The sequence below is a fragment of the Agelaius phoeniceus genome, chromosome 5 (genome assembly GCF_051311805.1).
Source record: "Agelaius phoeniceus isolate bAgePho1 chromosome 5, bAgePho1.hap1, whole genome shotgun sequence".
In the NCBI taxonomy this organism is placed as follows: domain Eukaryota; kingdom Metazoa; phylum Chordata; class Aves; order Passeriformes; family Icteridae; genus Agelaius; species Agelaius phoeniceus.
Genome location: NC_135269.1, coordinates 2,136,259 through 2,152,703, shown reverse-complemented (window position 1 = coordinate 2,152,703; position 16,445 = coordinate 2,136,259). Strand labels below are relative to the sequence as shown.

The 16,445-nt window shown below is 43.0% G+C and overlaps 1 protein-coding gene across 4 annotated transcripts; it reads left to right on the top strand.

Moving 5' to 3' along the window:
• Positions 1-1,907: 1,907 nt before the first annotated feature.
• Positions 1,908-16,160, top strand: LOC143694032 (uncharacterized). 4 transcript variants are annotated; one of them, XR_013182208.1, is made up of 5 exons: positions 1,908-2,001; positions 6,084-6,169; positions 9,710-9,807; positions 12,370-13,080; positions 13,610-16,160. XR_013182208.1 is itself a non-coding variant. In XM_077177989.1 (4 exons), exons 1-4 carry the CDS (start codon positions 3,175-3,177, stop codon positions 13,658-13,660), a joined length of 258 nt encoding a protein of 85 aa, XP_077034104.1. In that variant the 5' UTR covers positions 3,089-3,174; the 3' UTR covers positions 13,661-16,160. The 4 variants fall into 4 exon arrangements, 1 of the variants encoding a protein (XP_077034104.1); XR_013182206.1 differs by lacking the exon at positions 1,908-2,001 and adding an exon at positions 3,089-3,197; XR_013182207.1 differs by lacking the exons at positions 1,908-2,001; positions 12,370-13,080; positions 13,610-16,160 and adding exons at positions 3,089-3,197; positions 11,645-11,871.
• Positions 16,161-16,445: the final 285 nt, after the last annotated feature.

Here is a 16,445-nt window from a genome sequence, read left to right as displayed (position 1 = left end):
AACAAAGTGTCTCTCTGCAGCTACAGGAGCAGGTGGTTGGCAGCATATTACAGTGTGAAACTAAATAAGATGAATTTGTGTTCTCACCTGCTTGTGATTCAGGTGCTGTGTAAGTTGAGAAGACAATTCTCTTACCTTTTACAGCTCCTCCTCTGTTCATTCACCAGATATATTTCAGAAAGGAAACCAGTGAGTGGGGAGGAAATAATTCACACTCAGTCCTTGACTCTCCAGGAGTCTGTAGGAATTTGTCCAGACCTGAGCAAAAGGAACCACCCTGCTTAGCCCATGGCTTGGAAATGTCCTCAGGAACCTGCAATAAGCTGATGTTTGTTCTGTGGTGTGAGGGAACTGCACAATGGGAAGAAGAAAATCAGCTAATGATGGTTTATTCCCATTTTACAACCATTATGTAAATTAGTGCTATCAGCTGTGACTGCAACACTCTGGTCTTTTCTTATTAATCCATCTGCTTTTCAGACTTTAGGATTTGTGAATAGTAGTAGAGCTTGGACTTGGTCTGGTTATTCTCTTCCAAACTGTCCCATTAATGTAATGGTGTGAGCACAACCTGGTGTTGCTCCTTGTGGCACTGAATGTGACACCTCAATGCTGCTGATGTCCAGAGTGGGGTTGGCTTTAATGGCCGTAATGTGCTCCAGAACTTTATGGGGCACCAACTGGAAACCTTGTGCAAGCTCTTGAGCACTTCTGTGGTCTTCTGTGTACCACAGCTGAAGTACAGTTCCTCAGCCAGTTCTGGTGTGCAGGCTCTGAACCATGGACACTGGACACTGCCCAAATATTTTGGGAACTCAGTGTTCAAGGTGGTTTGTGAAACTCTCTCCATCAGAATTGGGTGGTGTTCTTGGTGTCCCTCTGCGAAGGGCTGATAACAGATGTGTAGAATGATGTATTGAGCATCTCTGTGGGATGAAGCAATCTATGCTGCTGGATCAGAAAATCCATCCACGACTGCATCTTCCATCTGCATTTCACTGTGCAAGGTTCCCCTGACTCTGAGGGATCTGTGCCCTTTCTGTTACCTTCTAGTAAATGGTGATGATTTGAAAATTTTCTGCCAAAACCCTGCCTCTGCTCTTGCACTTCCAAGCGCAGTGAAGTTTAATAAAAGAAGAGACAGGCTGCATCCTTGGTGCCTCTTTGGTGGGAGGAGGAGGCAGAGGGGGACATGAGTTTGCCACGTGATGGACAAGAGTTCTCCACAGATTCTAGGCTTCCCCAATGTGAGGGACAAACATTGGTGGTGAGATATGTGCTGGCTGGGCTCTCAGTGTTACTGCTGCTAAGCTGAGTGACCTTTCCGTACTCTGCAAACACTTGGGGCACCGTGTATTTTGATTTCAGACTACTGGAGTTCAGAGAAAATAGCATCTTTTATGGGGTCCACAGGATTTACTTACATTGTTGTAACTGGCCTGCAAAGCTGCTGTTATCCTCTTTCTCAGATGGTTCTGGGATCACTGTATTAGCTTTAAGCGTAGTCACCAGCTGAGTTAGAAATTGGTAACACCTGAGTACACACAAGGCAGGGAAATGCTGAGATGGAAGAAAATGTCACGGGTCTGATGCTGCTTGGTCTGGGATGTAAGCCAGTTCCAGTGAGGGGTGAGGTGTTTGCAGGAGCAAGTCCTGAGCTGTCCAAGAGCACGTGCAAAGCTTTGAAGGGGCACTGGTTTAGGCAGTTCTGTTCCAGAGTGGATTTGTTCTATGGGGTTGTGCTCCAGGCACCTCTGCGAGTGAGGATCACAGGGAAAAACTGCCTGCAGAACTGTGGGTGTACCTGGGCCTGCAGGGTGTGAGGCTGAGCAAACACCCCCTTTGTCCAAGCAAAACATGTCAATCAATTTGAACTTTTAATTTTTTTTTAAATAAACTCTCCCATGTCTTCACCTACTCTTGTGCACAGGAGCCCGGGGCAGCAATACTGGCTGGAGACCTTACGGCTACACAGGGGACAACCATAAAGCAGTGGAGGTGGTAAGTAAAGCTTTGTCAGGACTAAAAATCTAAACTCTGTGGATTGGACCCAGCCCTGGAATGTCAGCTAGATGCTCTGGGCTGAGGGTGCCATCAGCACCCTTGGCAGTCCTCAGGGTGCTGCCCAAGGAGATGGGTGCTGGCCACAGCCCTGGCAGCACAATCCTGCATCCAGCCTTCCCTCTGAGCTTGGCCCAGCTCTGTGCTCTTGTTTCAGGTCTCTCTGCAGGGCCCCAAGCACGTGAGCCCTTGGAGGGTTCATTTGTTAAGGCCCTGAGAGCCTCAGTCCAATTCTGCTTTCTGATCTTTTGGCAATTGTAGAATAACAGGAAATTTTGAAGTAGAGCTGCTCTTCTCCTGGCAAACAGGAGTGCAGGCCGTTGAGTTGGATCAGTGTCATTTCCTCTGTTTCCCTGCATCCAAAAGGACAGCAGACAGATCCCTTTTTTCAGGTTGGGGAATTAACCTCATTGTGCCAAGCTCAGAGCCTGACATGTCTCTTGTCTGTGTTTTAAGGAACTTGACAGTGCCCCTGCCTTAGCAGGATAAAGCCCTTGATTTTTGACTTGTATTGAGGGGAAAACAGGACCCCACTTCAGACCAGTGGGGATGATAGTTGTTCATTATCATGTGCTTTATTTGAGTGGTCTCTCCTCTGGCTCAGACCCTCCTGGAGCCTGGATGAGAAGCACCTGCTGTGTTTGTAGGTGCCAGAAGGGCTCTTTGGGCTGAAATGAATTTCACCTTTTGATCTGTGTATCCTCTGGCAATAAACCCCCCAGTTAATCAGTCTTTTCCTCACCCTGTCTTGCAGTGGGTGGATGTTTGGCAGCAGGCTGTGCTTTACACACCCCTGAATTTCAGTCCTGACCCTGGAAATTGATGGGAGCTGCAGCACTTTGGGATTGAGTTGTTATTGTCTAACTGGCCACGTTGATTGGTTTTTCTTGGATTCTTAATTAGCTGCAGTGTTTGATGTGTAGATGACTTCAGTTTGCTTTGAAAGAATAGATGTTTTGAATTACCTATTATCTTGCACAAAGTGAAACTATTTGCCCAGCCCCGTGGTTGCCTTAGAAACTGGCTGCAAACAACAGATAGAAGCATGAGCTGAATATGAGGAATGTCCAAAGGACAAGAATGTGAGTGTTGAAACCAGAAAAATGAAACAACATGATTGCAACATCTGTCAAAGGGTAGGAGACTTTGAAATATTTCAGTTTTATTGTTTGCTGGTTACAGGCTTTTGGAACCTTAGGTCAGCACCTGGCATTTGTGTTTCTTCCTGAAGGACCTTAAGTGTTTCAGTCAACATTTAATCCATCTCTTCCCCTCTGAGCCCTCAGCCTGCCTTGTTTGAAGGCAGGAAAAAGCTGCTTGTTTCAGACAATATGGGGAAAAAATTAGTTCTTAGCATTTGGGAAATAGAAACCCAAACCCTGGAGTTCGGTCTTGGATTTCATTTGAAATCATGGTTTCTAAAACTATAATCCTTTTAGTAATTTTATTATTTGTATGTAAAAATTAAAGATCAGAGATGCTGTTAAGCTTTCATTTAAAAAACAGTTAAAAGTGGTGAATTAGCATAACCTGCAAGTTTATAGAAACACAGTTTGTTACATAGGCTTGTAAGCCAATTATTAAAACATCTGTGAATCATTTGATACTATGTGTTGCAAACAGAATATTAATGGGTACAACAGTGTGTGGGCAACTTAGGATCCCACTCCTTTAATAAACTTTGAATTAAACTCCTTTAATAAACTCCATTCCGGATGGAACTTTTATGTTCAGGCATTTCCCTACATCTCAATTGCTTCTAGAGAATTCCCTAAAGAATCTAGATCTGGTGGCAAAAATCTATTGAAGTGGAACCTTAGGTATTGGGTTTTTAAAAAATTTTCTTTTAAAGATATCAGAAAGGAGATTTTTTTTTCCCTGAGCCATAACATGGATAATACATAACTTCTGATACAAAATTCTGTTTGTCAGAAGTTGTATCTTTCTGCTGGGTTCCATGCTTAAAACAGTTTTAGTAGCTGTTACTCTCCACCTAATGAGAATGTTGGGGTTTTCAATCCAAGTTAATTCTGCAGGCTTTTCCTCTTCTGTCCCCACTGATCTCAACGCCCTAATTTCATTTTGTATGCTTTGTTTTCCTGCCTTTCATTCCATTTTAGGTGTAGTTTACTTCTCATGAATGTCAGGACAAAAAGTTTCTGGGCTTCACTGGGGGAGGAAATCACTGGTTCAGCTTGTATCTCTAATTGATACCTGTGGAATAATTTCACAGATACTGATGAATATTAGGGGTTTTGAGCTTAAAGGCTTTCCAGAGTAATTCACATGGTGAATAATTGGTGCCAAACAACAGAAATGGGATTTTTCTTCTGAGCAATTTTGTTTTTCTGTGTATTAGGGGGAGTGATCTGGTTATTGTTATATGACATGCTGAACCTTCAAAATGAAATAAAGGTTTGTTGCGTTGTCAAGGCATCCAGTCAGTAGTTAGGAAAGAGAGCAAACCAAATCAAGTTCTTGAGTCAGGAAGTTTTTGTTTCTGCAGAGGCCTATCTATGCTTGAGGGTCTGTCCTGTGCAAAGCCAAATTGCTTTTATTTCATCAGTGCTGCTGCAAAACTCTGAAGTCCTATTGGCACACAAATTATTCATGTTTTCAAACTAAATTTCATCTGCCCTCTGTAAATAATGGCTGTGCCCTTGCAGAAGAGAACAGAGAGATCTGACTTCTCCCTGCTTTGACCCACTTGATTTCCAATGGGATTTCACAGAATCTGTGTCCTGGAACAGCCACCATCAGGGCTTGGAACTGCTGCAGTGCAGGGCCAGCACCTCCAAATGTGCTTGGGTCACACAAGGTCTGAAAGGAGCTGAAATCTGTGGAGTTACTTCCCTGCAGGTGGAATTCCAGCAGGTTCTGCTGGGTATGAAACCCTCCCTGCTCTGCCAGCATTCAGACTGGGAGGTTGTGTGCCCCTTGTGTGATTTTTCATGCCCAGCTCTGCTCAGAGCTGCTCTCTGGGATCCCTCAGCCTTGTTTTTACAGCAATGCCCCTGATCAGTGATTTCTCACTGAATTATCTCTGGGGGAAATGGCCCTGAGGTATCCTGGTGGAACATCCTGCAGCCCTGCAGTGTCAGGTTTCATGTGCAGGGTTTGGAATCATGGAATGGTTTGGGTTGGAAGGGACCCTAGAGCTCACACATTTCCAGCCCCCTTCCAGGGGCAGGGATACCTTCCTGCAGCCCCACCCCACAGTAGATCTCTGGTTTTATGAGCACTTTCCATCCAGCCCTTCCCTGATGACAAGTTAGAATTCAGTGACTTACTGTACAGTTGCAGAGCTCTTGTTTTGAGAGTCAAAGTAATCAGACAAATTCATAGCTGCTACACTGGAAAATAATAATAATAAAAAAGAATAAACCAAACAGATGTTTGGTCTGTTCTGTTTCCTGCTGCTTCCCAGCTGCAAGGTTTTCCTATAGGATACTTATCTTGGAGATCTTTGACTTGTGAACACCTATTTTTTTTTTTTTTTGCATAAGGAGTAAGCATGTGAGCTAATTCCTTACATACAAAAAACCTAAACAACCAACTTTACTATAATTTATGTGAGACAATTTTGTATGTACATGTGCCTTGTTTCTTGAGAGAGGGAAAAGAAGACCACCTGGTAAGCAAACATTTAAAAACATTGATTTCAAACATCTCTGTATGTGTGGTCATAGATAATATCCTTTAAAAGCTCCAGAGGCCTCTGTATGTATATATTTAAATAAGAAACAAACTGACATTCAAGTCAGGAAAACTTCCTAAATCCAGGAGTGGTGTTAACCTGCCTCACTCTGTGTTTTGTGACTATGCACTTAAAACCATAAGCAAGAGTCTGCTATGATGTGAAAACCAATTGAAAGGCAGTACTATGCTGTGATAAAATCTTAAATTTGTCCAGTCAACAATGGAGATTTTTTTTAGTCTTAATTTCAGTCTTAAACTCACTGAATTACAGAATGTTTATGGGAAACCCAGCACAACTCATGGTAAATCTCTTCTCCTGGCAGGAGAGCTGGAAACCTGTGTCTAGCAGAGAGGATCCCAAAGAAAGAACTGGAGAGAGCACGGGCAGTGCAGCATGGCCAGCACAAAGGTACCACTCTGGGAACTTCATTTTCCTGCCCAAACCCAGGCATGGCACAGCCAGGCAGCCTGGAACTGGGGATTCTGCCTGTGGTGCTTTCCTTGATGAGTTTTGTAGCATTCACATTCTCTGAAAAATTCCTTCAGCCAGGAGTTTTCTCCTAAGAAGCTGAGAGGCCTCAGAGAAAAGGAAAACAATTCTTATCTCATTTGCTTCTCTTGTGTTGTGCTCACATGTGGAATGTGTTTGGAGATTGTTTACCCACAGGTGATTGTTTCATTGGATTCTGCTGTGAGTTGTTTTCACTCTTTGGCCAATCAGGGCCAAGCTGTGTCAGGACTCTGGAAAGAGCCATGAGTTTTCATTATTATCTTTTTAGCATTGAGTAAGTGTCCTTTCTGTATTCTTTAGTATAGTTTAGTTTAGTATTCTTTAATATAATATAGTATCATAAAGTAATAAATTAGCCTCCTGAGAACATGGAAACAGATCCATCATTCCTGCCTTTGTCAGGACATTTCCCAGCAAATACAAAAGAGTTAGAGGATGGCAGCCCCAGTCAGGAGGCTTTTCTGAAATGCTGTCTCTGAGGGAGCCAGGGCTGAAGGGCTGTCTCTGCATCCCTTCAGAGACCCAAGGCCACCTCTGTGTCAAGCTCACTGATGGAGCTCTGTATCCACAAATGTGCCTGTCTTTTCTGCACCCCCATGAATGCAGAGTGCATGAATGAATTGCAGCCACCATTCATATATGGTATAAATTCATAAATGGGAGAGAAGCTGGAAAAGAAAAAAAGAGAGGGAGAAACATGAATGGCTCAAAGAGCTAAATACTGCATTAAAAAAAAAAAGAAGAAAGTTGATTCAACCTCAGGGAAGAAGAGAGCAATGAGCTGTGGGTTTTGCACGGTTCCTTGGTTTGCTGTGCACAGAGCACTGCATGGCTGCCCCAGCAAATGCCACATCAGAGGAATTATCTGTGCTCTACATGACATCTCCCCCAGCACAGCACACGTGCAGGGCCCAGTCACGGGGCTTGGCTCCCTCAGATGTGTTTGCTGCTGGCCCAGCTACAAGAAGCACAGCCTTGATGTCAATTTTTATGGGATTTAAAGCTGTACAACACCCCTTTCCTCTGTGCACACCTATTTTTTTTTTTTTTTTTGCATAAGGAGAGAGCATGTGAGCTAATTCTTTACATAAAAAAACCCAACCAACTTCACTATAATTTATGTGAGACAATTCTGTAAGTATATATGCCTTGTTTTACTTTACTTTAAGTAAAGTAATATTTACTTTAATTTTACTACCCTGCCTCTGGTCTTTTGTGTTTAAGGACAATTCCTCAGTCACTGTATTTTCGCTCTCTATTTCCCTGCCCCTGTTTTCTCCAGTATCCATTCTTCCAGAATGTCTGTTTGGTTAACAAATTGTGAAAGCCTCAGAGTGCTCAGATGTTTCTATTCATACCTAGTGACCTATTCATTCATCTCTTTCACTCTCCTGATTGAGCAAATCTCTGTAGCCTCTTGGTGCCTTGCTCCATAATGTGTTTTATTGCCCATTGGGCATAGGGCTGCTATTAGTTCCACATTTACAAATGGACAATTGTCCCCATCCCAAAATTTATCTGTCTTTCTGCTTTCAGATTTTATAGGGTATATCTTGCCTGTAAATGTGTCATTACAGTTTGGGATTTTTTTTTTTTTTTTTTTTTTTTTTTTTTTTTTTTTTTTTTATTAAGACCTTTCAAAATCATCCAATTCATTTAGAGTGGCTTGTGGCCCCCCAGGGTTGTGCTGGAGGTTTTGGAATCTCAGTTTGTTCCTGAGTGGACTCTTACAAAGTGCTTTCTTTTGCTGGATTCTTCCCACCCCTGCTTAGAGGCATGGCACTGGCAGAAGGTTTCTGCCCCAGACTTGAGGCTCTGCAGATGTGAAAATAAGAATTTCCATAGCTGCTCATTCCTTTCCCATATTAGTAACCCCCCTTCTCCAGGGACCCTGCTCCTGCCCTTGGAAAACAGTGATGTGCACTGGGGAGCTGTGCAGAGTTAAAAATGGGATTAGAGTGCTTGAAGTTTTCCTGATGTACTTTATTAGGTGTAACCTTGACTGGCTTGATGATTGAGGAATCATCAGGGTGAAAGTGGAATTTCATCCTCTGCTCTTTGTGTCAGCACCCAGCATCTTCCATGGGCTGCTTTTGTTTTGCTTTGTGGCAAAGGACCATGTTGAGCAAGCACTTTCTGAAAATGATGAGCCAAAGTTGTTCCTGACTCTCTTGCATCTTAAAGCCCACTGCAGGGGCTATCCTGGAAACCAGTTCACCAAGTTGTGTTTAAAGCAGTGAAGTAGAGACAATGTATTCCATCTATCCCATAATTCAGTATATCAACAGGGAAAAGTGAGTACATAGTGTACAGAGTGAAGATATTTACTTAAATTTTATTACCCTTGCTAGGCATTTAATGCAAAAATGGTAATAAAACCATGGATGTGGGGTGAGGTTTTTTTCTCAGACACAGCAAAAATTTACTGCCAAATCTCTATCTCTTAACTAGCTTTTCCCATAAAACTGTTTCAGGTTTATTCCTCAAACGTGAGCTGCCACTCTGATGCACATGAGATGGAGCTCCCTGACTCTCCTCAAACCTGGATGGCCCTGAATCAATGGAGACATCTTGCATCAGCAGCACTTGTTAAGCACTGCTAAGGGGCTACTTCAGCTGCCAGCTCATAAATCAAGTTATTTTTGGTACAGCTCCCTGAATGGTGCAGCTCATAATTAAATGAATTCAAGCAAATCTTTTCTATTTTTCAGCTGAGAGGGTGGTGATGATGCACAGATCAGGAATAGGTTAGCAGTGGGCAGTGAATGCAGAACAAGTAATAGACAAAAGGCAGAGTCACAGCGAGAGAGGAGGCTGTGCTCTCCTGGGTAAATACACACTTCTACTTTTTCTGAATGAGTGTAAATATTCACCCTAAGATTCTAAATCAAAGTGTGAGGCAGCAGCAGTGGTAATTCAGAACTTCCAGGTGTAAGAGCAAGGTAAAGAGGTGCAAAGCAGAATGGCTTTGGTGCCACTTGGCTTTCTGGTGTTAGGCTGTAGCAGCAACAGGGATGTCAAGGGCACTGAGAATTTACTGTAGCACTGAGAATGTGCTGTAGTGCCTGGAAAACCCTCACTCACCAGTGAGCTCCATAATAGAATGATTGTGGAATAAGCAAGAGAAAAATAAAAATAAAATAAAACCAAAATTCCAGGCAGCCCAAGATCAGAGAAAATTAGAAACAATGAAAAGAGTGTGTGTCAAACCTGACAGGCCAGGTCAAGTCACAAAAACCCTGATAAGCCCTGGATAACTCATAGGCTGGAATTCTGTCTCCTGGGCCACATAAGAGCAAAGAGGAGCTCTGGTCTCTCTTGGGTGGGCTGTGGGAGCTACTTTAACCAGGCCCTGTTCACAAAAATTGTTTGAACACCATATGAACCTGCTGAAGATGAACCTGGGCATTATTTCCCTCTGCTCTTCTCTTCCCCCAGAACTTGTTTCACTGGCAGAAGGACTCTTGGGTGCTGACCCAATGTCTGCTCCTTTTCTTGGACTGTGGACTGCAGTGTGGAAAACAACAGGTTCTGGGGTAAGTGTGATGCCCTTCCCATCCTTTCACCACAGAAAAATACCCTGACTGTGGGAGTTGACCAGAAAAATCCTTAGGAATGATGGGACTGGGGAGCAAGACAGTAGGATTAGCAAAATGAATTTTTTGAGTGTAGCCTGGAAAGCTTTAGAGATCCCAACAGCCCTTTGGAAAACAAGAAATGGACCTGAGTGCTCTGCCCCTGCCTGACCTCATCCCAGAGGCTTGTTCAGCATCCTTGTGCCTGGCAGCTGTCCTTGTCATGTGGGCTCTGCTGGTGGTCTGGGCTGGTGCTCTCCAAAGCAGTCATTCCTTGAAAATAAGTTTTCTCTCACCTCTGCCAATGTCCTGCCACTCCCTGACCCAGCCTTACCCAATTTCTCAGCAGAAAGTTATTCAAATCAACAACAGGGCTTTAATTGCTTGTAGGTCCAGTGGAGGAGACTTAAATGTTGTCTTTGAGTGATTCTCAGCTGCTTCTCTCCTTCCAAGCACATGAAATGCACCACCAGGGCACCAGAATTGACAGATATTGTCAAACCGCAACCAGTTCTCAGCAGAAACTGCATATCTCAACTCACCATGGAGGTTAAAATGCAGAGTGGATTTAATAATTACAATGACATTCATAAAGAAATGAGCAATTACAATCTGACACAGATAAAACTCTTGTCTGGCATGAGAGGTGTTGAGCACAGGAGCAATGCAAATGTGCCTGAGCTATTTAGGTGGGTAAGAACTGCTGTCTCTGAATGCTCCAGACATTTCTGAAAACAGGGCTTAGCTTTCCATGTCACTTCTGTGCTCTGAAAATGTGCTGTGCTTTTTAAAAGAGCTTTTGGAGAAGGCACTAAGTCATAGCTGAGTATTGCACAAGCTACTTTAGGGAAGTTCAGATATTCTGTCTAAGATAACAAGGAAAATACCATGTGTAATTTTTCATGAGACTTACTTTTCATGAGACTTTATCCCTTTTTTCAAGGGATATAATTAATATGCTGTAAAGATAAAAAATATTGACAAATTGCTTATTTTCCTAATAAAGCAGTGCAAGCATGTTATTTGCAGATATCTCAAAGTTTTACAGGTAGGCAATATTAATGTATGTAATTTATGTATTTTATCATATGTAATGTATGTATTTTATCAATACACTGTTTAGCTTTCCAAATGACTTGTGAGACTCTGGGTAATTTTACCCAGTCAACTTCAGTGAAAATAGTATTAGAAAAATCTCTTTTCTTAACAGAAAGGAAAATCCTTGATGGAGCATGGATCTTAAAGGGAAGAGAGGGGGAAATAATGCTCTCCTCTTGGAAAGTAGGAAAAAACTACAAAAGGAATGGGAGTATTTGAGTTTTCTTTGAGGGAGGTGGATTCCAAGGAGATGACCTGGAGCTCAGGTGCCTTGTGTGTGTGAGAGCTGTCCAAGCCTTGTAGGTGCCTGCCCTGCCTGTGGGCATAAAATCAGAATTGAATAAATCAATCAATTAAAATCAAACTCCCTCTGAGCTGTTCTTACAAGCTGCTGCTGTGAGGCAAAGTCCCTGGCTGGGTCTCTGAAGGGCTGTGCTGTGCCAGTGACATGGCTGGGAGGATGTGAGGATGGAAGATGAGCTGGGAGGAAGCACAAGGACAAACCAGCCCTGAAGGTGAATCTGCTGCTACTGTTTGGGACAGTGATATTTCTGATATTCCTGGCTTACCTCTGGAAAAATCCCCCCTGTGGAGGCTGTGGGAGCTGGAATGTTCACCAGGGGTGAGCAAGGCAAGGTTTGGATGCAGGGGAGGAGTGGCAAAGCCTTCAGGTGGTGCTGCCTGTGTGTTTTTTTCTCAGGGACAATGACAAAGGAAGTGGGAAGAGTCCAAGAGCAGAAGAGAAATAGAAATCATGCATGTGAGAAAGCTGTGGCTGAAGACCAGGCTACTGTGAAGGACAGAAGTATCTGAGGACAAAACATGTGATAAGAGAAGCCAGGGACCAGGAGGGGTCTGTGGTTAAATAGATGTTACCAAAATGTACCAAAGTGAGCTATGGCAAAGACTCATGTGGTGTTGCACAACCTCCCAAAGAAGAATTGACCAAAGTTTCAGCCTGGAAGAGCATAAATTGCATAAATTTCTCCTGTAAGAATCCCTGCACAGGCATCAGAGCAGCCATCAAGCAGAAGGGAGAGGAAACCAGTTGTACACTCTCAGGTTTTCTTTAGAAGCTTCTACCATAATCCACTGAGGAAAGTTGTGCAGTGTCATGTGCCAAGAAAAATAGCACAAAGGTCTGAGGCTACTCCTAATTATCTGCTTCAACAACTGATCCATTGTCAGCATCCAGGTGAAATGCATTCTCTCACCTCCAGTAAATTGTTACTGGCTTCATGATGAAGAAACTCACAGATATTCCCTGAGTCATTAGGTGGTTTGATAACGAGATACTGGAATAATTGCATGTGGTTGGTGAATATCTTTGATGTGACAGTTCAGTCAGGAACAAGTAAACACAAGGGAACCATCTAAAAAAAAGAGGGAGTTGATCATCCTGATTTTTTTCTTCTTTTTTTCCAGAGAAGAGCCCTACAAATGAATTCGGTGAGAAATCAGAATCTGAACTCTAGAAGACAAAGACAGAATAAAATGACTCAATTTACATATCTTGGCAGTCACATCCTCATGAAAACGTCAGAGGCTGGCTAAGGCAGGGCTGGATTTGGCAGCTTAAGATTTGTTTTTGGGAAATCTGCACTTTAAAGTGAATCACTGAGTTGTTCAGTATTCCGTTTTAATAAATGCATTTGAAAGTTTTAGGACTTTTAAAAGCGCAGAAGGAGATCTAAAAACTGTGAATTGCCACAATAAATTTCTAAGAAAAATGCAGGGATTCAGCAACTGTCAGCAGCCCCTTAGGTTGGAAGAAATGTTTAAGAGAAGAGGTTGGAAAACTGTTGAGAAAGAGTGTCTACTTTTAAAGTCTTAAGTAATTGAGTAATGGCCAAATAATGCAAGAGAGACCAAGGAACCTAGAAGGCATCCAGAGGTACTAATCAGAAAGTGGAAGAAATATTCTCTGGGACACTAGAAAAAAGGCTCAATATGGAGAAACTTGGTGAATACTTCTATATGAACAGTGATATCTAATACACTGAATTTTAAAGTTGGCAAACACACAGTTATCTACATTTACAGAGATTCTTGGTATGTCTTTTAAAATATATCCACAATGAGAACTAAATTCTATTCCAGGCATCTCTGATATCCTGGGAACTGAAGATTAAATGTGTAAGTAGAAGCTTTTTTTCTCTGTGGTTTAAATAAACCACCTGTTTCATGTATAGAACAATGCTGCTCAGCTGTGAACATTCTCAGTGCCCTGCTGAGAGACAAGGATGAAATTTTGCTAAAAAATTTGGTGGATTCTGAAGAGAACTTTTAAAATAACTTCAGTTTGCTGGTTAAGGTTCCTCACTTCTGCCAGTGAGGCCTCAGCTCTCTTTAGCTGAGTGATGAGCACAGGCAAATGATGCTCATCTTCCATCTGGGACAATGACAGCTTAAAAAATTGTGTATTAAAGATGTGGGTGGCTTCTGCCAGGTATGGGAAGAGACAGAAAGGTCATTGCAAGAACAGGCTCGTTTCCTGCTGCAAGGAATGAGCTCTGGTCTGTCTGGTACACAGACAACACCTTCCTTCCTGTGGCACTTTCCTCTAGAGAAAATCAGTCTCAATGCTGCTCCAGAGCTCTGGGGTTTTAGTTTTTATTTAGATTGTTTGCCTCTACATCTATTTTTGTGTATGGTTTTTTTGCAGAATATGAGGTACAAAGAACTCCCTAACAAGTGCAAGGTGTCTGGGAAATAGAGCCAGCTGTGAAGGCTGGACTGGATGTTACTCCTCAAATCTGCCACCAAACCTGGACCAAGAAGGATAAGAAATGCTGAATTTAATACCTTGCACTTCATTCATGTGTCTGGAGATGCCCAGAAATAAACCAGCAAGGCAGTGCAGAACTGGGACAAAAGGGCTTAAGGACTATGGAGAGCTGACCTCCGGCTGGTGGTCCCAGCACATCACAAAAATAATTATGGCTGTCCTGCTTGTGAATGCACCTTTTGGCTTTCTTTTTGCCAGTTTTCTCTCCCTGCAGCCCAGCTTTCAGGAAAGAGCCCAGAGGTTGCAGCAAGAGCAGAACAGGAGCTCATCCCATTTTTACTCATGCAGCTCCTTGTGTTTCTGGTCCTGGCTGAGCTTCCATCACCTCTCACAGCTCCAAAGCCAGCTCTGGCCACTGCCTCCAGAGAACAGCTCTTCACTTTCAAAGGGTGCATTAAATCTCCTCACACAGCTCTGTTTCTCTGGCCCCAGCTATCTGACAGAATGGAGAAAAACCTCAAACTCCAGCAGAACAACATCCAGCCCCAGCTGCAACATTCTCATCTTCTCCTGGCTTCTACAGGGAAGTTTAAAATTTTCCAGAATTTAATGAAGTACATGGCAGAAATCTTAGGCATCCTCTAGAAGGTTGTCCAAAAAAAACAAGAAAACTCTTGGAAATATTGTGCTTGTCAACAGAAGAAGTGTAGCCATGCCCATCTGGCATACACCTGTATAGACCTTGGCCATGTCCAAGAAAAGCAGAAGGAAGACAACAAGCTCCTGCAAAAGCTTTTTTTAACATGTTTTTTTGCTCCTGTGCCTGACTTCAGGGCTTGAGGGAACCAAGTAGATCCACCCTTGATGCTCTCTGTGGGGAAAAGACATCCTTGAGGCATTTGGTATCAGAGTGTTCATCCTGCACTTTAAAAAATGTTAGAGGTCGATGAGGTGGTAATATTTTCATTAGAAAATTTACCTGTGTAACTCCTGGAAGGCTGCTGAACTCCCTACAACTCCAACCAAATCATCTCCCTGCCTTATTTGTCTCTGGATTGCACTAAACACAGCTGGCACTCCAACACAGGCAAAGACTTTTCATGATGCCATCCTGAGTTTAGCATTTAGGAATCCTCTGAGTGATCAATGTAACAATTGAGGACATCTGTCTGAGGCTGTTTTATCAGTGATGTGTGTGATGCCTTCTGCATCATAACATGCTCTCAGGCAAGGTCTGCAGGGCTTCTGTGTCAGGATTCCTCAGAAACCAAACCAGAACAACAGAAAACTTGTGACAAGGAGCATATTTTAGTGTGGTGCTAAACACATCACCAGCCACTAAGACTCACAGATTTAACGTGGCAGAAGTACAAAAGGCACCCTGTACTTGGGATGAGGCTTCCCACAGGTAGCAGGCTTTGCTGACAGCACTAGGATAATTTTGCACTATTTTTCCATTCCACTGTTCTTGAAATCTGAGGAAGATTTCACCTTCATTTTTGTGAAGTTCTGTCAGGCCTATTGATCTTTGCTTTTATAAAGGTCAGATAAATCCACACAGCTTAGTCCTGCAAGCCCTTTGGCTGTTTTCTCTCTCTCTTTTTCTTGTTTATTTTTAAGATTCTCTTCACAGGAGGAAGTTAGTCATCATCTGTGCTTGGACCTTTGATGGAGGCTCTTTTAAAGTGCAGAGGTTTGTCTTTCATCCCTGAGACTTCCAAAGGAGCCCAAGGGACTGCAGCCACACCCACGACTGCCAGTGTTTGACGCCGTTTGTGCTTTCACATTTTGGGTGATGATGTCAGTCCCGTTCCCTACATCTCACCCTCGTGTACCTGAGACATGTGAAGTGCCTGCCTTGCTGCTCCAATCCCATCAGTTCACCTCCTTCAGTGACTCAGTGCTCAAGAGGCAAAGCTCATCTGAACAGACTTCTAATTCAGGATCTCTGAACCACTTGCAGAGCTTGCTCACACACAAGTGTCTCTCAAAAACCTGAACCCTTCCTTGGCTGCTATGCGGAGTTTTCTTCTCCCTTCCTCATGGATTAATTAGTAATGCAGGTGGATAATAGCATATAAATGCAAATAGCTAATAAACAAGAACTGAGAAGACAGCCCTTCACTTTGCCTGGGTCCCCTCTGCATTCTGCCCCAAGATATCTGTACCTCTACATGTTTCTTTTAATTGGCAGGAATTTTTCAGACACTCTTAAAGACTGAGTCATCAAGGATCTTTGAGGACTCCCTGTAACAGAGCCACTTGAAATAGAAGAGATGTGACCCCATGTGCTGTGTGGGAGATGACTGCCTTTTCTTTTGTATATCATAATTGTTGTACATACTGAATTCTGAGAATCCTGAGGAGGTAAGGCTGGAATTTCTCTATTATGAGACAGACAGTTCTGTTATTTTGCTCTGCTGGCAATTACAAATTAATTGGTGGCTTCACATACCTTACCAAATAATGTTTTTCAGAACAAGTAGAAAATCTTCTATCTGGTCTCTTGGCTCTCATTTTATAGCAAATTAGTTGTTGCTGGACTGAAGGTCTGATAAGAGTTCTGTACTGTTCCAGAATTATGGAATGAATCATAGAATCACAGAATGGTTTGGGATGAAAAGGACCTTGAAGGTAATTCAGTTCCATCCCCTGCCATGGCAGGGACATCTTCCACTATCCCAGGTTGCTCCAAGCCCCAGTGTCCAACCTGGCCTTGGGCACTTCCAGGGATCCAGGGGCAGCCACAGCTGCTCTGGGCACCCTGTGCCAG

Excerpts from the sequence above, each read along its gene's own strand:
- LOC143694032 (XM_077177989.1), top strand. The coding sequence starts at position 3,175 with ATGATTGCAACATCTGTCAAAGG. Across the intron at positions 3,198-6,083 it reads ATTGCAACATCTGTCAAAGG|GAGAGCTGGAAACCTGTGTC; the intron begins GTAGGAGACTTT and ends TTCTCCTGGCAG. Across the intron at positions 6,170-9,709 it reads GCAGCATGGCCAGCACAAAG|AACTTGTTTCACTGGCAGAA; the intron begins GTACCACTCTGG and ends CTCTTCCCCCAG.